General features: G+C 37.5%; 1 protein-coding gene and 1 long non-coding RNA gene across 5 annotated transcripts in view; one reads left to right on the top strand and one right to left on the bottom strand.

Annotated features, from left to right (window-relative positions):
• The window catches only part of Rgk3 (Rad, Gem/Kir family member 3), a 28,431-nt gene extending 4,385 nt beyond the window's left edge, over positions 1-24,046 (bottom strand). For 2 of the 4 annotated variants that reach the window (XM_076416861.1, XM_076416863.1), the window contains exons 1-5: positions 22,302-22,770; positions 21,981-22,220; positions 15,085-15,105; positions 6,824-7,048; positions 222-307 (exon numbers count right to left, since the gene is read on the bottom strand). In XM_076416861.1, the coding sequence (XP_076272976.1) occupies positions 222-307; positions 6,824-7,048; positions 15,085-15,105; positions 21,981-22,220; positions 22,302-22,755 (1,026 nt within the window). In that variant the 5' untranslated portion in view covers positions 22,756-22,770. Of the gene's footprint in view, positions 1-221; positions 308-6,823; positions 7,049-15,084; positions 15,106-21,980; positions 22,221-22,301; positions 22,771-22,929; positions 23,128-23,649 lie in introns of those variants that run through there. The other 2 variants (XM_076416865.1, XM_076416864.1) reach the window with 2 other exon arrangements.
• On the top strand, positions 1,596-24,400 carry LOC143204311 (uncharacterized). The gene is made up of 2 exons (XR_013007555.1): positions 1,596-1,817; positions 24,260-24,400. It is a non-coding gene; the product is annotated as an uncharacterized LOC143204311 (long non-coding RNA).
• The last annotated feature ends 50 nt before the right edge of the window (positions 24,401-24,450 follow it).

The following is a 24,450-nucleotide window of genomic DNA, read 5'->3' as shown; positions in this document are numbered from 1 at the left end:
ACAGAAACACACGCGCGCGCCTCGAATTCGTTTGAAATTAATTTTAAACGAAAAACATTACTCTTTCTTTTCCGGTTCCGCGTTCCCCTCTCACTCCGCGCCGCTCGGCGCTTCGAGCTCTTTCGCTTCGCGTCTTGTTGCGAAGGATTGGGAGAGATTTACCGTCATGTTCCGTTTTTTTTTAAGATCGTACAACGAAGTAAATCAATGCGTCGGCTTACCTTTGACGAACCGAGATTCTGGAACGTCAATTCGGACTCCTCGCCGTTGAGCATGATAGAAACTGTTTCCGTTTTTATCAGGGTATCTGAAACAACAAACAATGAATTGAAAAACAGTTGCCAACAGAAAGAAACATTGAAAGTTATTATTAAACTTTCAAAATTATGTTTGCTCTTTTGTGTATTAAATATAACTTTATAAAAAATAATTAGTATCGCTGAAAAGTAACGAAATAATTTAAAACAAGATCAGACGTCATTTATCGCTTATTGTCGTTACGCGATGTTCGTTCCCGACTATAACCGAAGGCGCCCGACACGAGTTTATTTCTTAATGTCAAATAAATAGGTTAGTTTGAAGAGTTCTAGATGATTAGCCAGTCGAGGATAGATCGATCCCGGTAACTTTCGACGAGTTTACCCACAGAAAAGGAACAAGACGCGTAGCTTTCCCGTAATATGTTAAATAAAATATAATTAGTATGGCTGAAAAATAATGAAACAACTAAAAACAAGATCAGATGTCATTTATCGTTTTTTGTCTTTACGAGATCATCGTTCCCGACTATAACCGAAGGCACCCGACGCGGAATTTATTCCTAATGTCAATATAAATATGCATAAATAAATGGGTTAGTTTGACGAGTTCTAGATGGTTAGCTAGTCGAGGATTGTTCGATCCGGGTAATTTTCGACGAGTCTATCCGGGGAACAAGGAACGGGACGTGTAGATTTACCGTCAGCGATAATGATTCTTTGTTATCGGTTGCAAATTCGCTTGCGGTCCCTTAAATTCGAAGGGTTCCGAGTCGGATGAGGGTCTTCGGCCGAGTAATACACGTTTTTAAATAGTTCTTGTTTTCATATATTGAAACTATTGATATGATTTTTGGAAAAAATCTGGATCTCCTATCGAAATCGTCATTATGATTTCCCCATTTCCGGTTCCCGCAGAGCGATGAGGTGAAGGGCGGCTGACATAAAGGCCGTAAAACCGTTTATCGATGATAATCGCGCAATTGTTTGTGGTTGACATTCGGCGAATCGCGGAAAATCGGATGTAGCTGTAGTCGATTCGGTCGGTCAAATATCACTGGATCGTCGAACGAATGTCATAAAAGTTCACCGAATTAGTTCGTCTTGTTTTTATTGTCTTTTTTAAATTTCGTATAGATTTTTTTTAACATCGAAGGAAGAGAGAATAATAATAATAGATAGTAAATTAATAAAATAAATATATTTTAATTTTTATGATTATTCTTTTAATTATTTTGTATTTATTTTAAGTTTACTTCATCCAATCACAGATTAGCATTGCTATCAGTTATCGCTATTATCTGTTGATATTGTTGCCCATTGCCCATCATTGTGGATTAAGATGGTTGTTAACCATAATGGTTCATATTCCATCATCGCTACTGACTACCATTGTCATGGTCAATTATTGATATTATCAATATCATCCATTTCCAGTATCGTTACTTATCGGTATATTGATTTATCAGTACTGTATATCAGTTTTAGTATTATTCGACCACCTCGACATCAAGATCTCGCGCGTTTAGAATTTGTTTTATCTATTTTGCCATTTATCATGTAAGTAGCTGCTTTATCATTTATTTTGATCTCTGTTTTTATTTGTTAGAGATGTTAAATAGTTTCCTATTGTCCTTTTTAAATATAGTTTTTATTCAATACCCTGGTTTTAAAATTATCCCTACAACTTGAAATTATAATTACTTAATTTTTGAATTCAAGAAAATATTTTCTATGTATATTATATTCATGAAATATACGTACAATTTACAAGAGCTGACAACGTGGCAAAGTCAAATTTTAGTGAGTAGAGCCTCGTAAGAAAACATCCGAGTAAATTGGCAACACAGCGTATTATTTCGTTATAAGAATAAGTACTTTCGCGAACCTACGGAAAAATGTCAAAATTGATTATGAAGGTATCGGGAATAAATATAAAGACGGCGGCTTTCTTTGTCTATTGCTCATCACTCGTTGCGGGGGGAGAGGAAGAGCAACAAACAGAAAAGTAAATAGAAACCGATGCTTGTATATCGGATCATTTCCAATCAAAATAAATCGCGCGCTTGCTGTCGGGCCCCACTTGTATATTTTCGGAAACGAAAAATCGCCGTTTAAAAGGCTCTAAAGTGTTCGAACGGCTGCCCGCTTGACGTCACTAATTGCCAGTTTATTTCGCCGACTGTTGTGGAGCAACTATAATTACGGGAGGGGGCGGTGAAAAAATTCGAAACTTAGAAATTGACACCGGCGGCGCTGACGTTTGACCGAAATGTCAAAATCAAAGCAAAATGAGGTGCTAACTCTTTATTTTCGGATTTTATGTTATTTTTAGCGTCAAAACAGTCAAAACTAGCGACTGAAAATAGTAATTACTATTTCAGTCAAAGCTTAAATCTTACCCCAGCAATCAGTGTTCAATGCACGTTATAGATGACGTCGAATATACTACCAAAGCCACTTTGTAAAAGTGTAAAATTTGTTTTAAGCTCGAAAAGGATTGTTCCTTCTCATTTTACACTGGTTAAGAAAAGACAAAATGCTGTCTAATGCATCGGTACATGTAACCGAATTAGTCTATAGAATTCGATTTATGTTGCCACTGTTGTCAAATGTCTACAAAATTCTTCAGAACATTAGTGATAATAATTAGAGGTTATAAACCGTAAAAACACACATTTCGATGTATCGTGCATGGAAATTGTGTATTACGTTATTTCTTTTGTTTTGTATTCTAACGAAGAAGAATATCTGATTTAGGGTAGGACGTTCAACCGTTAAAATAGCTGAACTATCGTAATTAAATACGACACGTTCCGCTCGTCTGATGGATGAATCCGATATCGTCTCGTAAAAAGAATCGCGCCTATTTACCTAAAGACACGGCGGGATTTAACCGTCTGATAATTTGGGGAGAGGGGGAAGAATATTTAATCCTCCCTTTGAGCGGGCCACGAGCGCCTTGAGTTCGACTTTGACCGACTGTGCGGTAGGTATAATCGCGGAAGATTTGCCTTTAATTAAGCGCGACGTGCGAAACAAAACTAATTAATCACGGACGGCGACAAGTGGCGTTCGCGACAGTCGCAGTCGGCTTATCGATTCGGTTCGGTGGGGGTCGCGAAGGGGTGAGGGGAAGGGGCTCGGAGGCCGCGACGCTGCTACGGCTCTAATCTAATCGCGTACCGGCTTAAATTAAGACGCTCTCAGACGCCGGCGGGGATTACCGTTCGATGGCGGCCCCCGTTCCCACCACGGACCCTCTGATATCGGCTCTTTCTTCTGGCGACGGCCCTCGTAAGCCACGCGATGCATACGGAATTACGTGTGTTGTTGCTTTCGAACGTAATTCCATTTCGCAATGCGCGGACGTGTCGGGGTTCGATCCGGAGTGGTATTTATGTTGGGTATTAAAGCTAAACCGATAAATTGACGTACCAAGTTAGGGTAGGCACGTGGATTGACTTAGAGGCTTTAAAGTATTAATAATGAGCTAGGACAGGTCTAATCTTTTAGCTAGGTGTTACTACTAAGCAGATAAATTATTTAATGTGAGTTAGAGTATGAACATGATTTGAGTTAGAGACCTTAAATATCTATATTGAGTTAGGACAGGGTTAGAAATGTTTCAACTAAGGGTTATTACTAAGCATATAAATTATATTTTCTGAGTTAGGGTAGAAACAGGGCTTGAGTTAGAGGCTTTTAAATATTAATATTGAGCTAGAACAAGACTAGTCTTTTAGCTAGGGGTCACTACTAAGCAGATAAATTATATATTTTGAGTTACGGTACGAACATGATTTGAGTTAGAGGCCTTTAAATATCTATATTGAGTTAGGACAGAGTTAGAAATGTTTTAACTAAGGGTTATTACTAAGCATATAAATTATATTTTCTGAGTTAGGGTAGAAACAGGGCTTGAGTTAGAGGCTTTTAAATATTAATATTGAGCTAGAACGAGACTAGTCTTTTAGCTAGGGGTCACTACTAAGCAGATAAATTATATATTTTGAGTTACGGTACGAACATGATTTGAGTTAGAGGCCTTTAAATATCTATATTGAGTTAGGACAGAGTTAGAAATGTTTTAACTAAGGGTTATTACTAAGCATATAAATTATATTTTCTGAGTTAGGGTAAAAACAGGGTTTGAGTTAGAGGCTTTTAAATATTAATATTGAGCTAGGACAAGACTAGTCTTTTAGCTAGGGGTCACTACTAAGCAGATAAATTATATATTTTGAGTTACGGTACGAACATGATTTGAGTTAGAGGCCTTTAAATATCTATATTGAGTTAGGACAGAGTTAGAAATGTTTTAACTAAGGGTTATTACTAAGCATATAAATTATATTTTCTGAGTTAGGGTAAAAACAGGGTTTGAGTTAGAGGCTTTTAAATATTAATATTGAGCTAGGACAAGACTAGTCTTTTAGCTAGGGGTCACTACTAAGCAGATAAATTATATATTTTGAGTTACGGTACGAACATGATTTGAGTTAGAGGCCTTTAAATATCTATATTGTGTTAGGACAGAGTTAGAAATGTTTTAACTAAGGGTTATTACTAAGCATATAAATTATATTTTCTGAGTTAGGGTAGAAACAGGGCTTGAGTTAGAGGCTTTTAAATATTAATATTGAGCTAGAACGAGACTAGTCTTTTAGCTAGGGGTCACTACTAAGCAGATAAATTATATATTTTGAGTTACGGTACGAACATGATTTGAGTTAGAGGCCTTTAAATATCTATATTGAGTTAGGACAGAGTTAGAAATGTTTTAACTAAGGGTTATTACTAAGCATATAAATTATATTTTCTGAGTTAGGGTAGAAACAGGGCTTGAGTTAGAGGCTTTTAAATATTAATATTGAGCTAGAACGAGACTAGTCTTTTAGCTAGGGGTCACTACTAAGCAGATAAATTATATATTTTGAGTTACGGTACGAACATGATTTGAGTTAGAGGCCTTTAAATATCTATATTGAGTTAGGACAGAGTTAGAAATGTTTTAACTAAGGGTTATTACTAAGCATATAAATTATATTTTCTGAGTTAGGGTAGAAACAGGGCTTGAGTTAGAGGCTTTTAAATATTAATATTGAGCTAGAACGAGACTAGTCTTTTAGCTAGGGGTCACTACTAAGCAGATAAATTATATATTTTGAGTTACGGTACGAACATGATTTGACTTAGAGGCCTTTAAATATCTATATTGAGTTAGGACAGAGTTAGAAATGTTTTAACTAAGGGTTATTACTAAGCATATAAATTATATTTTCTGAGTTAGGGTAAAAACAGGGTTTGAGTTAGAGGCTTTTAAATATTAATATTGAGCTAGGACAAGACTAGTCTTTTAGCTAGGGGTCACTACTAAGCAGATAAATTATATATTTTGAGTTACGGTACGAACATGATTTGAGTTAGAGGCCTTTAAATATCTATATTGTGTTAGGACAGAGTTAGAAATGTTTTAACTAAGGGTTATTACTAAGTATATAAATTATATTTTCTTATTAGAGTTAGACGCTTTTAAATATCTATATTGAGTTAGGACAGGGCAAATATTTTAACTAAGGGTTATTACTAAGTATATATGAATTATATTTTCTGAGTTAGGGTAGAAACAGGATTTGAGTCACGGGCTTTTAATATCAATTAAGAGTAAAATTAGAGTTAGTAATAATAATTAAACAAATAAACTGATGATTTGTTGAGTTGATGTTTATGATCAAGTGTTAGGATAGGACAGGGACGACTTTTCAATAAAGTATGTAGCTGAATAGATAATTGTGTCTGTTGAGTTAACGTGAGAACTTTTTGAAATATACATATGGGAGTACGGATGAGAATGTGGTCAAACAGGCAGTCGAGAATGTTTACATTTTATTCAAGCGGTGGATGTGTGAATTTGGAGTATATGTACCACGTTTTTACAGGCAAGTACCTCCCTGGCAATTTTAATGTATGCCTGAACTGACTTAGTTGTGAGGTTTTTGAGAAATCTCGATATATATGTTATCTCGGTTACTTGTTTTAACGAGGATATGTTCCAACATTTCCATGAATATTGGGCTGGTACTCGTACGTCCATACTGCATATGTTCATGTGATTTGAAAACATTTTGATAGTCAAATATCAAATTTAATGTAGGAGAACTTTTCCAGTTGGTGTTTGATGATTATTAAAAGATTTGGGCGTCGACCTGTTGCTGGTGTTTTTTTGGTCGGTTTCCCTTAACCCGCCGTAACTATTCCGGTGTTGCCGCATCGATATAATCCGATTTCAAGATTATCGATTGTCCGACTAATCGTTGCAGCCGCGGAAATAATTAATTTCTAGTCGGAGGGAACGCCGAGCCATAAAGACCCTCTGCATATTTTACGGTCGAGCTGGTTGCGTTGCAACGGGAACGAAATAACAAAAAAACAAAAGCCGAAAACAACGAAAACAAAATTCCGTTATCGGAAACTCGCAGTTCGGCGCAGTTTCAAATTAAAAACCCGATTGAATATCGAACTAACCAGTTGTATACAGATATGGAATGAAACGGTGGACTTACCTTTCTGCCTCTCATAGGTGTTGATGCATTCCGATGTCATGAACTGGCTAATGAGGGCCGTCTTGCCCACCCCCTGAGCCCCTAGCAGCGCCACGGTGTAATTCGATACTTCTATGCAGTGGTTGTCGAGGACGGGAGAGGGGGTCTGGCCCCCCATGGCAGGCGGGCACAGGGAATTGGACCTGGACCGTCTCCTACGGAAGGAATCGCCCCTGTTGATGATTCCTGCGAACAACAGGGAGGATCGTTATACGATAATGGTGGTAAATTAAAAAGGCCGCCTGGTGACGACAACAAAAGCGCGCTGTCTCGCGATTGCCGGTTGATTTTCCATTAAATCCGCGCCCTTTCTTTCCGATAAATCAGCGGCAGTTTTGATTTCTGATGATCCGCGAACGAAGTTCCGGCTAATGGGCCTGTCGAGCTATCCGAGAGCGATATCGACGAGCCACCGGCGGGAGGAATGTTGCTCCCGCTTCGGCCGGGGGTAACAGCCGTTGGAGGACCCACCAGACGAGCGAGAGAGGAGACGATTTCACCGGCGTCTGGTTCGAAATAATTTGCATAAGCCGTCATCGGATTAGAGTTACGTTTGATGCCCTATATAGGATAAATCATCTGTTTGTGTTTGAAGTAGTGTAGTGTATATGTATATATATATATATATATATATATATATATATATATATATATATATATATATATATTTACATACGGCTTGACGTTGGATTGTCAATCGTTCCGCAGTTACTCTCGTTCTCTTATTTGATGAGATGAAATTGTAAAAATTGGGAAAAAATTAAATTAATCAAGTGTAGGGAACGACACCTGATCCATTCACCTGATGGAAACTCGTCGCCAGTTCAAAGTTACGTACGAATGGTTCCCTGTTGATGGACAACGTTATGCGGATTCAGTGCCTATATATAGGCTTAATTTATAGTTTTGTTTTGATCGTTGAGGTATCGTCGTCACGGAAGGAATAAGTTCGGGCGGCATACAATTTTGTTTAGAACGGTTCGTTGAGAATTAAGAATTTATCGTTCACACACGCGACTTAACAGGTCAATTGAAAAATCCCCGGCCTACCATAGTAAACCATAGTACTATAGTACATATTTTTGGCAAAATTAGTTTCTTTTATTCAATATAATTCCCTTCAAGGGTGATACACTGATTATAGCGACCCTCCAGCTTCTTTTCGATACCATTTTTGTAGTACGATTTGTCCTTTGTCTCAAAATAGGCCTCAGTTTCGGCGGTCACCTCTTCATTCGGCGAAAATTTCTTCCCAGCGAGCATTCTTTTGAGATTTGAGAACAGGACATAGTCGCTGGGGTGCAGATCTGGAGAATACGGCGGATGAGGAAGCAATTCGAAGTCATGGTTTTCACTGACTTGTGAAACGTTGCAGTGTCTTGGTGATGCAGCACTTCTCTTTCTTCAAATGCGGCTGTTTTTCGGCGACTTCGTCCTTCAAACGGTCCAATAAGGCTATGCAATAGTCGCTGTTGATAGTCCTTTCTTTTCAAGGTAGTCAATGAAAATTATTCCATGCGGATCCCAAAATACAGACGCCATAACCTTGCCAGCCAACTCTTGCGTTTTCCCACGATTTGGAGCGGGTTCATATTGTGCAGTCCACTCGGATGACTGTCGATTGGACTTCGGAGTGAAATGATGCAGCGATGTTTCATTCATTGTCACATATAGACGCAAAGACTCGGGTTTACTACGCTTGATCATCTTCAATCACTGCTCCGAATCATCAACTCGTCGTTGTTTTTGGTCAAAAGTGAGCTCGCGCGTCACCCACTTTCTACAGAGCTTTCTCATACCCAAATGATGGGGCTAACTAAAAAACATATGGATTTAATTCTGGTAGCGCCATATATGTATCAGGCCGGGGATTCTTCAATTGACCTGTTATTCCTCAGCGTGAGGATTTGACCTAACCCATCATCCGTTCGAAGCAAACGTGGGTACGCGGCCAACGTCAAAATAACACACCTTTCAGTGTAAAACCAACGGACGAGCGGTCCTATATAAGAAACGGTTGCGAAACCGAGATTACCCTCTTGCCAGGCCAATAATTATCTCGCAGCCCATTCGGTATTCGTTTAATGACGTAAGACGGGACTTGTTTTCTGTCAGCGGCCAAATCGACGCTATAGGCAACGCGATTCGACCACATGGTTCGCCTAGATCAGTGTCACAATATTTCGGGTTTTTTTTTTGGCCAGGAATCGGCCGCACATTTTCGCAAGGTGGTAAACACGACGGGCGGTCGTCATGAATCACTCGACGGTCTGCATCTGACCGTCGCCGCCGTCTTGGATTCATCGCTAAAATAAGATCCATAGGGTATATATAGAGGTTTAACTTAAATAGGCGAAACCGAGGAAATGTTTTGCACGGTCCCACCGATGCAGGCACTAAGACCACTTTTTTAATTGGTTCGTTTGAATCCACCCCACAAAAGCATCTGATTGGCTCATTTCGATAACGCGATTATTTGTTTCATGTTGTTAATGGCGCCGTTTTTGTGTACCTGACATGGAGTCCATTCAGCATGTTTGTAATTTATCATCACTATTATTTGATGTAAAAAAGGGTTGTGTATCCAGTATACGTGCAGAGATAAAAAACGAGACGTTTTCATTGGAAGAAATGTCCAACTCTGTTCCAAAAATTAGTTGGTGAACAGCCTAAGTTAAAGATGCGTGTGAGTGTAACAGCATTGTTTTTACCTGGTATGTATACAATCTATTATTTAGAGCATTAGTGTTGTTAAAATGTTTGAAGTGCCAATCATTTAGAAACAAGATCAATTAGAAATTTAATTATTTTGAAGGAGTTCGCTTAATTCAAGAAATGTATTTTGGTTAAGATACCGACTAAATATTTTGGCTTAAGGCTACAACCAAGATGGAATCTTGTTGGATCTACTGCATGGAGTCAGAAATATATATTGTTCAACAATTATGTTTTAAAAAATACATTAATACAAAATTAAATAATAAAATTGGTAGATCAAGAGAGTTGAAAGTGATTTTGTAGACATGATGGTATATCATGATTGTTTTATTATATTGTTAATCACCGCTAGCAAATCTAATATATCCATCATTCAACGGTTCCAAAATCAGGTGTTGCGTGCCATTGTTGATGCTCTGTACTATATTTCAAATAAAGTGATACAACGCGATATTCCTCTAGAACCTATAACGAGTGTAATTCAACGTGTTTGTGTGAAGTACTTCGAAAGAGTGTCAGTGCATCCCAATCTACTCGCTAATCAGCTAAATATGCGAAGTGATAGTGAAGTGCGTAGACTAAAACGTTTAACACCACCTGATCTGATTACTGGACATATGTAGACTTTAGAATAAGCATTAGAATAAAACTAATTAATTAAGATAATATTTTATACAGAAGATTGCTTAATGAAGTGATTTTCTACATGTATATATAATATAGACAGAAGAAATACTTATTGCCAATAGGGCAGATTGTGGACTCACGAAGAGTAATAAAAAAAAATTGTTAATCGATATTTTAAACGGTCTCTTTGATTTCACTATTCAATTTTACAGTAAGAAGAGCGCAGCACTAATTTTGATATAATCATACATTTTAACTTTTGTTGCTATTCTTTAAATTATTATTTTTTGGTTTGTTTCCTCCACTTCGACATATATCATACAATTTAACTATTTTAATTATTCGATCCACAGTTTTCACAATAAAATTTACAAATTAATTATTGAACTTGACCTAAATACTTTTTCGTGTTGAATAAATAAATAAAATATTAACACAGACACAGACTTAGTCTGATTTCAGTATGAGGGAACGAAGAGATGAGATGAACGCTATAGGCAATTTTGGTTATATTTGCCAGGAGGATATATTGTGTTCTCAATTAGGTTGCACCTTGTTTTATATTTACATTAAATTATTTTTCAATAAACTATACAAACTTATATTTTAGCATTTTAATTTTTTATAATATTTGTATTTATGCAGAATTTTATCTTAATGATTTTCTTTTGAGAAATAACATTTGGGTTTCATTTCAAACTTAATTGATCAGTGGAATGTGACGTCAGGGTTTAGTCACGTGATACGTATGATATCCTCAACCAATGAAATGAATGAAAAAGGTCTCTGTAATGGTAATTCGAACCAATGAAATGCAGCGAAATGGCGTTTTCAGCGCCTTCTCGCTAAGATCACGTAAAACAATTCCAAAATTATGTGTATTAAGTTGACACTGACATATATTACTCCATGCCAGGATCGACGCTCGTCCAAACCGTCTAATCCGAGCACGAAAACAGTCGAGATATTCATTTCCGTACGGAACATGAAAGTATTCCGAAAACAATTACATTTTTCCATTTACGAAGCCCTGGATTTAATTAGTTGGTGGTATTAGTAGGCGTCGACGATGACTAAGCATCGGCCACGGTTAACGAAGGGAACTCCGATAAAACGGATCCAGACTTGACCGAAAAAAATGTTGTTTTCCAACCACGCCTCTATCAGTGAGGAAAACAATCACTCAAACAACTATTTGAAGTTTATCACAGACAGCATTGTCAATCTGCAGGCAGATCAGCCTACTAATAATTGTTTTTTCCTAATTGGCCAAGTGGCGTTTGAAGAAAAGACATACTGTCCCGGAATACTCCAGGACGTCTCGTAAGCTTTTAAATTTTTTTTTTTTTGGTCAATTCTCTTACGATAATACCTTAATCCCTCAAGAAGAGGCAAATGTGCTCGAAAATCGAAAGAAAACAATAAAACGGAGCTGAGACCGCAGCAATCTTCTTAATAATAATCCGATTATCTTTTAATTTTCCGCCGATTTACTTCTTCCGCACTGAGGCGTCGAACGGATCCGGTGGCCGGACCGCATTAAATTACCACCGACCCCCCTCCCCCCCCGCCCGTACCACAGCCAAGTCATTTTTTTAACGATAACACGGCCTACTACTTTTATTCGACGGTCCTATCGCGGGAAAACGTATTTGCGCGACGTCGAGAGACTTTGTCGGGGTTGACACGAATTAAGGGAAGCAAACCTCGCGGGTTCCCGCCCGGGCGGTCGACGTCGTCCTAATCGAGTCGGCGACGGGACCCGGGGGACTTCACCTGGAGGCCGTGCGTGCGGCGTACCAACCACACATTGATTATCGTAAGTAAATATGGCTTAGTGCCTTCGGTTAGCTCTGGTACGTGTCACTGACACAAAACATACAGTGGCACTGGGCCAATATGAGTATCGGAAAGTTTTAAATATAATAATAGTAATAGTAGTAAAAATGAGAATAAAATAAAAGCAAAAAAAAGACATTTTAAGTAATTAGTTGGAAAATACATGAAAAATACAATTATATCAGAAATATTAAACTTTTTTCATTACAATGGTAATATTATTCTAAGATTTATACAACATATATAAAAATAATAATATTGTACGTAATACCAAAATGTACCGGAAAGTCATTGGAAAAGAACTGCGTAATTTTCAAAAAAATGGAAAAATTAATTTATTCACAGCATCGGCCATTTGAATCTATACACTATTTTTGTTGCCTATTTTTCACGTTTCACTAAAAAACTGTTTGTCCTTTGATCAAAACCATTCATCGAGCCATTTTTTAACATTTTCGAAATTGGCGAAGTGCTATTCTGCAAATCGGTGTCCCATTGATGCGAAAAGTTGATAGCGGCGGGGCAAGGTCTGGAGAATACGGCGTGTGCTTTCAACGCTTCTCTGACTGGATTTGCGTAACGAGACGACGCGTCATCGTGCTATAAAATCACTTTACCATGTCTTTAAGCCCATTTTAGACACTTTTTGACCAATGCATGGTTCAAATTGATCATTTGTTGTAGGTAGGGATCACTATTAACTGTTCCAACAGTTCGCAAAACACCACGCCGCTCTGGTCCCACCAAATACAGAGCATTGTCTTGCGAACAAAACGATTTGGCGTGTGGAGTCGTCGATTGGTCGGATTCTCCAGGTGATAACCATGATTTCTTGGGATTATACTCTTCAAAATGAATCCACTTTTCATCGCCCGTCACTATTCGATGAAGGAAGTATTTCACAGACAATTTTTCGATTTTCCCCACATGCCCCACATTACAGTTCGAAAGTTTTGCTTCCGGTAAAGGTACGGATCGAGAGATACCTCCCCCCGTCTATATAATTAATCAGTTTCGAATAATAGTCAGTGTATGAGGGTCGTGTTGGTTTGGGACGTGTACACCGACGGGATACACGCATCGTGGGGGTGTTGTGCCTCATATTAATTAAGGTAATCCAAACAGATCGTCGAAAAACCGCCCCGTCTTGGAGTTACGATGTCGCTGGAGACCTGTCCCGGGTCGAAACAGACGGAGGGGGTTTGTTGTCGGTAAAAACCGACGTATTTTCGACGGTTCCCGGGCCCGTGCAACTTTTATCTCGTCGAGAATTCGATAATAACCCGCCCGTGAATGTTTGATGGTTTTTTTCCCTCCCCTGGCGCCCGCCGTTTATTATTTAACTGGAAACTCGAATTCGCGTCGGTTCTGATGCGGAAAATGCGAAGGTAAACTGCGCGGGTTGTCTAACGCACTTTTAAGTATTAAAATCAAGGGCGGCTTGTGTCTAAAGAGACTTAAATTGCATTCTCGACATGACGCGCAAATTTAGATCATGTCGTAGTGTTTTTCGGCGTAATGCAAGACGAGGAAATGGATTTGTCACCCGTTATTATCAGTTTTCCTGGATTTTATCTTAGAATGAGTTGCGTTCATTTTTCTTTATAAAAATAACTACTTGAAACGTTTCCTCACTGACATTTAACGGATGACTGTCGATGAACCAATCACATGAAGAGAGAGCACATTAACCCAGCGCTTGATTGGTTGCATATACGTATTCGTAAAAAATAATGACTGACAAATATTGTAGACGACACTATATCCAGTATATGGTAAAATAGCATGTTTATACAGATATCGTCGTCAAATCCATAAAGGATAAAGGCTTAATACGATAGTTTGCTTCAGTTGGTTTATGACGCCATTTTTGTGTGTCTGATTAAGAGTATGTTCAATATTTTTCTTAGTTTTTGTTAATTAATTATGACCACTATTATTTGATTATAATGTATCTTCAGTCCAAAAATGCGTTCTGTATCAATTGCTTGTGCGGAAATAAAAAAACGAAACGTCGGTTTCCTTGCAGGAAATTTCCTAAACTTTATTTCAAAAATACATTGATCAAACCAAAAAGCTCAAGTTATCTAGATTAAGAAGGTGTGTAGTATTTATATAGACAATTTGTTTTCGTATATAGTCCTTCCAATAAAACAGTCAACGCCATCGAATCTATTGCCAAATTCAGTTTATAAAAACGTAAAATCCCTTTTAAACTCGGACCATTTTTCTTTCTCATTTTACTAATTAGAGTTACTCTACTTGAAAAAAAAAAGACAGAATGAAGTGTAATGCGTCCGAATATGTAACCAAATCGGTCTATGAACCTGAAAACTATTGTGGCTTCAATAAATATGTTCTAGATGTACTGTAGTGTTGAAATAAATTATATTTTAAAACGTTATATTTGTTTTATTATTTTATTTATATTAATATTTCGTTCAAGTCACAGTCAAAATAAACGAAATCTAAAATTTGGTGCGGCAACGTTGCATCATAAATTTGGATGGCATGCGTTGGACGTTTTATTGGAAGGACTATACTGGCTACTCTATGGTTTACCCTAACCTAATTTCACTGACAACCAACGTCAAATCTTTTCATTTGATTGTCGTTTCAATTGGATTGAGAGTTTACGTTTCCTTCTTTTCGTCGCGAGAGATACTAAAAACCGTTTTAGGTTGTCCATAAAAAGTTTATCGTACCGACTTAGCGTTTTAGTGCTCGTAAATTATTATTAAGAGACATAGCGCGGGATTTTGACCGAAAACTCTATAAAAATATGTAACTTGTATTTCGATAGCGCGTCATCTCTCGGCGAAAGGGCGAAACTCTTAAAGCAAGCGAAAAAAAGCATCAAAACTCGTCAAACAGCACGAGACGACGATGTTTATGCCAAGCCCTTGTGGTTTTACTCGATCGTCTCTATAAGAGGAGAGCAAAAAAAAACAATGCCCTCTATGTGTTTCGGTTTGTGAAAAAGGGCGTTTTTTCTTTCTGATCTCCCCTATAAAAGTGCTCGATGCGATATATCTTACCGGTGTGCTTGGCGAATATTCCTACAAAAGAAAGAAGAATTGTTGAGTGAACGTGAACTAAAAACAAAAAAAAAGAGACGGCAGAGGCAAAAAACGACCGACAACTGGCGTACGGAGTTATAAAATATTCACCGGAGAAGGTACGGAGGCGAAACGGTTCGTTTCCGACTCGCGAGACGTTTTATTTGCCTTTTCGACGATGGCGGCCTCTCTCGTCAAAGGTAAAAGGCCGTGTTTTTTTCCCGCTCCCTGTCCTAACCCCGACGATTGTCTGCTCAATTATTGTAAAGAGGTTACAAGTCTGGTTTTGTAATCAAGGCCTTCTTTAATTTAGTGAAAAACTTTTTTTTTAACCTGTTAACTTCGAGCGGATTTTTTGTCCGTATCATTACGCTCGAATTTGGTATTTCTGAAGACCGAATAACATTTATTCTAAAATAAAATGACACTATAGCCCTTCTAGTAAAACAACCATATCAAACGCAGTTTGTAAAGACATGAAATTCGTCTTAAAATCGTAAGGAATTTTTCCTTCTTATTTTATCCGAGTTAAAAAGAAACTGACTGTGCCGGTATTGTTCGACACTGTTGTCAAGTTTCTATAAAATTCTTCAAAACATGTAAATCAATTAAAAGTTCAATTTGTTGCGGCAACATTGCAACGTGCTGACGTCATAAAATTTGATGACCTGCATTGGTTATTTTATTGGAGAGGTTATACAACTATACAACGTTAGTTTTATATCATAAAGAAAATCTCATATACAGAATATACCTCGATGAAGTTCATTTCTTTAGAGAAAAATATTTTGAGTAAGTATCCGAATAAATATATTGGCTTAAAGTTACCTGACCAAGATAGTTTTTGGATCTATTAGAGCTCAAGGATTCAAGAATATACATTCCTCAACAAGAATATTTGAAAAATTATTTAAAACGTTCATCATAAGTTTTTTTTTGATCTCATTCGCCTTTAGGAAACTGTAAAGAGGATGAACATGAGGGCGCTTTAGATAATTTATTTCTTTACTAACTAATCTATTACTAGTTGTTGAGTTATTCCTATACGAAGAAACAAACTTTTACGTTATAGCGTAGTATATATTTCAGGTTATTTAGTAAAACTTGTGGAAACATAATTTAATTACAATTTTGATTTGCATTGTATTTAAATTTCATTGGTCAATGGTACGTGACGCAAAGTTGTCAATGTCAATGCAATGTCTCCACAACAAGATTTAAAATGACTAATCAAATTACTTGAATTGGCGATTATCGCTCCATCTATATAATGGACGTAGCGAAACTTTTCTCCAGAGACCCATACTGAGTTTTCCCTCTATTACTCGAAGTTTTCTGTTTCGAATTTTCAACAGGGTTATGTGTCATTTTACCGGAGACGTTTTACTTGAAACCTCTGTTCGTTTCGTTGCTTCTGTTCCACAAAAATGCCAAATTTAAAATATGACGGAGAGTATAGAAACTTCCCTACCGTTTGCTATTATTATATTTGCATTGTTGGACTGACTTTAGTGTTCTAAAGATCTTAAACTGAACGCCCTTTACATATATAAGAAATTGCATTCTTTCGAAAAGATAAATGTCACAGCAATATATTCGGAATAAAAAAATAATCAAAGTTCCCTTATCGTAAAAACAACACCTTTCCAACTGTTTTTTCTACAAGCGTACGTTTTATTTCTATTAATTGCCTTAAATCTAAGTAGGCCGGTCACGCGATGTTGCCAAACTTCAAGCCGACAGATCCCTAATTACTTGGGCCTGTAAAATGACTAATTAATAATATTTATTTTTAAGCAGCATGTGTGTGTGTGTGTGTGCGTGTACATAACGAAAAGTGTCTGATTTCGTGTAGCAACCACTTGAAAACGGAATAAGTTATTCAGCTAATTATACGCCGAGTTAATATCGGTGCTTGATGGTTTTGGCAAGTCCGTAAATATCCCGCAGAGCTTTTCCAGATGAAATAATGTTTACTCACCGCCGTCGCAGTCACATTTATTATCTCTATCTCTTATTAATAACGATTTCTCGTACTAAATCATAGGCTAATACACGTCCGATTGTTAACCGAAAAATGTAAACGTAACCGGACTAAAGTTCAAAGTCATTTTCGGCCAACCGAGACCGTATTTTTAGCATTAACAGTAATGACATTTTCACGATACCAGGAAGTAACCGACTTGGCAACGGCGACACCACTCATGAATTTTCCCCGTTTTTCATCGCCATTGTACGGTCGTGTCTTTTCCTACAAATTATATTTTCGCGAAATATCCTCTATATTTACACTTACGAGGCGGCGATATGTGCCGCGGGGTTGATTACGGACTAGCGTTGGGAACTATCGACTGAAAACAGTCGATAGTCGAAAAACTAGCGACTGAAAATAGTAATTACTATTTCAGTCAAATGCACACTTCTACTATTTTTCTATTCAGCGATAACAGACGGAGATGTACGAATTCCTCCTCGGACTTTCCTTAGGAGAGAAAAGGAAAGAGATAATTTCCGGGTACTATTACGTTCAAAAGAATAGTTTCATCTTGAATGATGTAAAATTATTTTTATATTTCATATATTTGGCTTGACTGCAAAGAGGAATGACCCCCAAATATTTAAATAAAACGATTTTATTTATCCTTAATCGGGAATTATTTAAGATTATTATTCTTTGAAACATCAACGAAAGAAGGCTTAAATTAAAAACATGAAATCATATAACATATAAGAATAAGACCAATGGTGGCTAATTTTGGAAGTAGTGGCTATTTATGGAAAATCCTAAACGGTATATATGGTTTTGCGACGTTGCCATTTACAAGCAATCGAGAGAATATAACAAAATACAGCGGCTCTGTTATAGATCTGTTTTGTGAAGTCAAAAATTCAATTTTTATTTTAATTTTGCAAATTGTATTAAATTCTATACGAAATTCTTTATATTTTATTAATAGTTAACCCTGCGAAAGTAAAAGTACCGATAAATATGACTGGATGTCCTCTATGTGAGTATATCTCATTAAAATCACAGATCGTTGATCATACAATCAATCTGTAGCATCAAAACTGAACAAGAAACATTGAAGTTTGGCTCACTCACTTATTTTTAAGGTTGGAAGTATCTATTTTGGTAAAAATATTACTAATTCTAAATTTGAGCGTATCAAAGGGAGAGCCGTGTGAGTCATTAAAATCAGATAAAAATATGATTGCAGCCAAACTAGCTGCTAAAATATCAACGAAGGAGGAGATGGAAATTTTAGGTTAATTTGTGAATCAAAAGTAATTTATTCTCTTTTTATTATATTCTTTCAATGAATGTATAATTAACAAGAACTGGCAACGTTGCAAATTCTTGTAGAAAAAGTAGTTAAATACTAAACAGTCGATAGTTCCTAACGCTATTTTGACAACTGACTATTTTGTCAGTCATTCCGCGTAGTCACAGAGCGTTCAACCAGAAACCGTTCCGCAGCGCCATCTATTGTCGGTGGGGTTTTATTTATGCGATCCGGCGAGAAGATCAGAAAAAGATAAATAAATCTAAACGGGGCATTTATTTTTTCTCCCGAAACTATTAACATAGTTTTGCCGGTTTTATGAGAAACGCCGGGATGTTCTGCGACGGACGTTTATTTTTTCTGGATGAGTTATTTTTTTATTGTTCCGAATGTTCTGGCGAAAGGCATCGGCCGGCATGTACCGCGTCGAGATTTTTCTTTCTATGCCGTCTATTGGTCGTGATTTTAGCGTAATTGTATTATATACCGTAAAATTCCACGCATTTGACATTTGCCTGTCATCGGTGACGTTTTACTTTTCCTTAACTTATTGTTCATGAGTTTCTATTTTTGATTCGAAGAAAACAATCTCTGTTTCATCATATTCCAGCTGTCGAATCTGATTTTCACACTTAAATTTTATTTATTTTGATTTTCAATAACACAAAATGTTTAAATACGAGCTAGGAGTTGTTGCGGACCAATAATAATTGAAGATGTCGTCGCAAATCAATTAATTATCGCATTTTTTACTCGCTAGTCGAAAATAAGGAGATTTTTCTGTGGTACATTATAACTAACGATGAAAGACTATTCTGCTATGGTATTTCAAAACAAAAAATCCATATGTTGATTTCGTAAAATCGTTGAAATCACAAACAAAACGAAATAACCGCAGTCGCGAGTTCGATAAACTCATATTTGTCATTATCACATCGACACAGTATCACTATATTGCAAAACAACTTGAGAAAATCACCTAATTTGTTCTAATGTTTTTAGAACAACATTTTAAAATATCTTAAAATGTAAATGTTGTATGGATTCAGCGTAAAATTCTTAATAGACCTTGTAATTTTTATTAATTCATGATTATTTGAATGGAAGTGACAACGGGATGACGTTTCCAAACAATCGCTTCTCTGCTGTCACTTTTTTAGGGTATGTTGACTTTTCTCGAAAATGTCGTAGGATTTGACTTCAGTAAGTGACACCTAACGTCAGTGGTTTATCGTCTGAGAATTAATTTTAGTGATAAAATTGTTCGTGTCCGTTTTGTTTATCGTATACTCGAGTTTTAGCGATGTGGATCGTTTCCGATTCTTATTGTTGCAGCCGCCCATCGAGTCGATAATAAAATCTTGGCATCGTGCTGGATATTTAACGTTCTCCGCTATATGTTATGATAAAGTTCGTTTTACAACCGCCACTAAGGTTTGTTTATCGCTCCGATGACGTATCCGTGCAGTTTGTCGAAGGAAAAAAGGGTATTTATATATAGAACAACGGAAATTTCGTTGATTCACCACCAGACAATAGATAGCGTCGTTAGTTTTCTCATTTTTTCATCGTGATTCGGTGAACGATTTGATCGTTGTCGTGGTCGGCCAGATGCCTACTTTGAACTGCTACTTTATAACAATCCTACGTCTTTATTTTACCCGTAATAAGTTATTTCCGCAAAAAATGGATTTGAAAGAAACATTGACGTTTGAAATAGTGAAATTTTAATTGTACACTAAAGCGCTTCAAACCTGCGCGTGTTTTGGTCATCTTATTTATACAAAATTTTAATAATTTCGTGTTATAATTAGACGTTTTAATGTTTATCCATGGTGTGAGGGCCCTTAATGTAATTATACATAAGTTAAAACTTAAAACAAGTTATGTATTTTCGTTTCACCGTAGAAATTGTGATTGAAACTTACAAGGCAGGAATCAGCCAGTATAGTTTGAACATGTGTAATTTATTCGAAGTAATAAGAACATTCCGATGTAAGTATTTACTATTTTATGTACATTTATTAATGTCTAAAATGTAATCGATAATATCGAGGTAAATAATAACAATGTCGTTAACATTTGAGGTCAGGCCTCATTTGTTTTGTTTATTGTGCACATGAGTCCCTAGTAACGTTACTATTTTTTTCAGTTGTCGAATAATATAGAAAATTATATTTAATATAATGTGATGGTTTATTAATACAAGTGTGCATGAAGTCAGTATAGGTCTCTACAAGATTCCAATGCCAGTTAGACAGAAGAAAACGGGCTTCTAACAAGTGTCAATCAAATCCCATTATGATTAGATTGCGAAAAACCGAGATCAAATATCTGGTTTCTTGTACATCATATAGTTCGATGGGTTATTCTTCATCAGGTTAAGGACACATATTTGATTGAATAATGTGATTTTATCAGGGTTTTTACAATATGGTGTGTGTGTGTGTTATGGCAAACTGACCAGTTTCAGACATTTCGAATAATACTTACACACGGACAATGTATGAACTCAAATGTTATCACTGAAGTCAAATGGCGTAAAAGAAACTAAGCAGCAGTCGATAACGTTTAAGGTCAGGCCTCATTTGTTTTGTTTGTTGTCTATACGAGTCCCTTAATTATTTTGTTCAACTATGTAGGATGAATATTTTGGTAGCTCTGCCCCATCCTTTTGCATCTGTATCTTCAAATTATTATCATACAATTTTGATTTTGTCGTCAGAAATATTATTGTCACAGTTCCTAAGTGGCGATTGTGCTTATTATGGGGAACTGTTTAGAGTTATTACCTTTATTTATTAATTTCCTTGCCAAGTGTTATACCGATAGTATTTTTACTTAATGTTCTTCAATAATCCACCATTTTTCATGGTTAGTGTGCCTTGAATGCTTAATCAATTATGTAAGAGTTCTAGTATTCGTTTTAAAATTATTATTTCAGTTACGACCACTATCGACGAATTTTTTCGTTTATCTTTTCTTCTCTTTGGTAGCACAAAACCGATTTTTAACCGTGAGATACAAGATAAATAATCCAAATAAAATCGAAGCGCACTAAAGAGTTCAAACGTTCGAATGCGGATCTGATGGTTATGACACGCTAAGTGACGTCAATGTTTCGTACCGTTTCTGATTGATGTTTGGCTTGACGTGGCGAATTTAGGAATTATTTGTTTTTATTTCTGGTAAAATTTCAGTAATCCCAGTTTTATCTTAAAATAAATGTATTTTTAATGGTTAGTCTAGAGTACGGTCATCTAGCCTATTCGAGAAGTTTCCAACGGCGCGTGTTTTGGCCAAACTTCGGTCGTTCTCCGAAAATCCGTGTCTTTTGCACGACGAGCGGTCGAGATGGGGTCGGAAGGAGAAAAGTTAAATCGACGTTCGCTGGTCCGTCCGCTGAGAAACGAACAACAACAGGCGTTCAGAAATAGAAACCGATAAAACGCGAATTTTTCGGCGAAACCCAAATTTTCGTATAGGTGTCAAGGCGAGAGACGATAATTTAGAGCGAAAAAAAAAACATCGAAAACTCTGACCCGATTCCGCCGCGCGTTCGACTTCGTTCTCCCACGACTGGGGTCGTACCTTTGGAGGTGAAACTGAAGCTCCTCAGCCTGTAACTGTCCTCGTCCTCCTCGCCGTCCGTGTTGCTGTGACTGGTTGATTTCTTGCTCTCGGGCACGTCCAGGAAGGCCGCGGATTTCCGCTGGTACACGGAGGTGCCCCGTCTCTGCGAACCCTTGCGTCTGATGTTGGGCGACACATCGGGAGTCGAGTCCTCGGTCAGTTTGGGTTCGCTGTTCGACTGAGACCGGTCGGCTTGCGCTGGAACGAAAGAGGATGAGCATCAGACCATTGTTTTGGCGTCTTTGCTTCTTGTAAAAGTTTGTGGGCTCTCGACGTTACCTTGTTGAGCGTTGCGGTACTTGATGCTCCTGCGGTTGGCGATGCGGGCGCTCTGGGAGCGGGCGGCGGGTCGCCGCCGTCGCTGCGTCGGGGTGCCGTCGCCCGGTGGCGGCGGCATCGGGGGGATCGCCTCCATGCTCGAGCTGCCGGCGCATATCGAGGCCGAGCGTCCTTTGGGTCGCGGAACGCGCTGCGTCCTGTCGTCCGTCATGGCGAAAACTGACGCCGGGACGCGACTGGCGTCGAGACGCCCGCTGGAAACTGGCCCGACGCGTTGCCACGTCGTCCGCCACGTCCCGTTCTCTGACGATAAACCCGACCGATCACCGCGGTCCTTAAACTCCTCCTCTGGCATGCGATCCGTGTTTGGAACACGACACTTAGAGCAGTAGAGAAAAGAATCTCCCGTGCATTTTGCACCAGAGGTCGTAACAGTAACAGTAAAAAAATACATTTCATTTTACAACATTTAGCTAACGTATTCCAACAAAATGATATAGAATCTACATCTAGATACAAATTCTGTTTATCAGCCCTATGCAGCTATAAATCAGATTTCTCCAATGGTAGTTGTCGCATAAATTAACAACAACCTCAATCCTATAAAGGCTCCTGGATGATCACTCACCCCACCTGGTTTATTGAAGGAGCTGCCACGAAAATCAATCATCATGTTGTCGTGCATATTCGATGCCTTGAGACTGAAGCATGTTCCGAATGTCTTAAGAATGCTCGAATAATTATGCTTAAAAAACCTATTTCGGCCGGAGTTCCACAGGGTAGTGGCTTGGGGCCACTCCTATATCTGCTCTATACTGCTGATATCCTAACAACAAAAGAAACAGTACTTGGAACATCTGCCGACGACACACTTGCCATGGCAAAAGATGAGTCTCTTTAAAGGTATAGTAAAAGTACAAGTAGTGCTCAACAAGATCTACAAATGGATTAGACACTGGAAAATACAGCTTAATAGATCCAAATCTGTTCATATTAATTTTATATAGATTAATTATCAGATTCCATAAGAAAGCAGAACTCGCAAGAACTAAATAATAAGCCAAACAGTTTTACATCATTCGGACAAATTTGAAGTAAAATATCAAGATAAAACGATAAAAAAAGGCGCTGTAGTTTACTATGACAAAATAAAATTATGTTTATTCTAGTTTTTGTTTGAATCTTTTAATATTTTATTGTTGTTTGTATGTTTATCTTTAGATTTTTTATTTATTTTATTCCATTTATTGCAATAAAATGTGTTATACGATGTATTATTTCAATTTTTCTGCGCTATTTATCCGCTCCGAAGATTTATATTAACCGAAAGAAATAATAAATCACAAACCTTCAATTTTTATGTTATCAATTTATTTCGTACTTTCTATTAACTACATCTTATATTTACACTATCCTGGAAATGCATGACGTTCCATTTAACCATCTACTTTTTAGTAATCCTTTGACATATCTACAAAATCAGACAATTATAGTTATAAATTTTACAAATATTGCCATTTTTCATTCTTAGCTTTAGTATATTCTTCGAACAAGTTATGTTTTATATTATTTAACAAAAATATACTTTTGCTCCATTGTAATCTACAAAATTATAATATTTTACTCATAATTCATACCTTATACGCTTATTTTTGTATTGCTTGCTGCTAATTTTCTCTATTAAATAATAAATAATTATATAACCTCAACAAAATTACTTTCGAATTACAATTCTCGTAAACAATAACGCGTGGTTGTGAAATATGTCAAGTTAATTTGGAACAAATGCGCATGAGCAGAAATCTGTCCAATCTACACGCACGCCAATGTGCTTTTACTGTCCACGGCGTTTTCCAGTGTGTACGCTGCTGCAGCGGATGCACGCGCTGCTAGCGGCAACACCGCCAACGGCTACGTCGTTGGCCACGGCACTCTTACTACTATGCAATTATTTTTAGGATGTAAACGGCATTCACCCCTGCCTGTCCTGCCGACCGCGCGAGTGCATCCCGTTTCAAAATAGATCCACGGCACGTTCTACTTTTGCGATGTCGACGCTCCGACGTGGCCTGTGAATTCGTGCTCCGATCGGTACCAGCTCCAGGAGGCGTTTCCGGCTCCACGTCCAGATTCCCCTCGTACAGCCGGG

The sequence above is a fragment of the Rhynchophorus ferrugineus genome, unplaced genomic scaffold (assembly GCF_030347505.1).
Source record: "Rhynchophorus ferrugineus isolate W39M unplaced genomic scaffold, kcgeb_rfMv2 rfM10, whole genome shotgun sequence".
Taxonomy (NCBI): domain Eukaryota; kingdom Metazoa; phylum Arthropoda; class Insecta; order Coleoptera; family Curculionidae; genus Rhynchophorus; species Rhynchophorus ferrugineus.
Note: the sequence above shows the minus strand (reverse complement) of the source record. Positions and strands in the feature narration are given on the sequence as shown.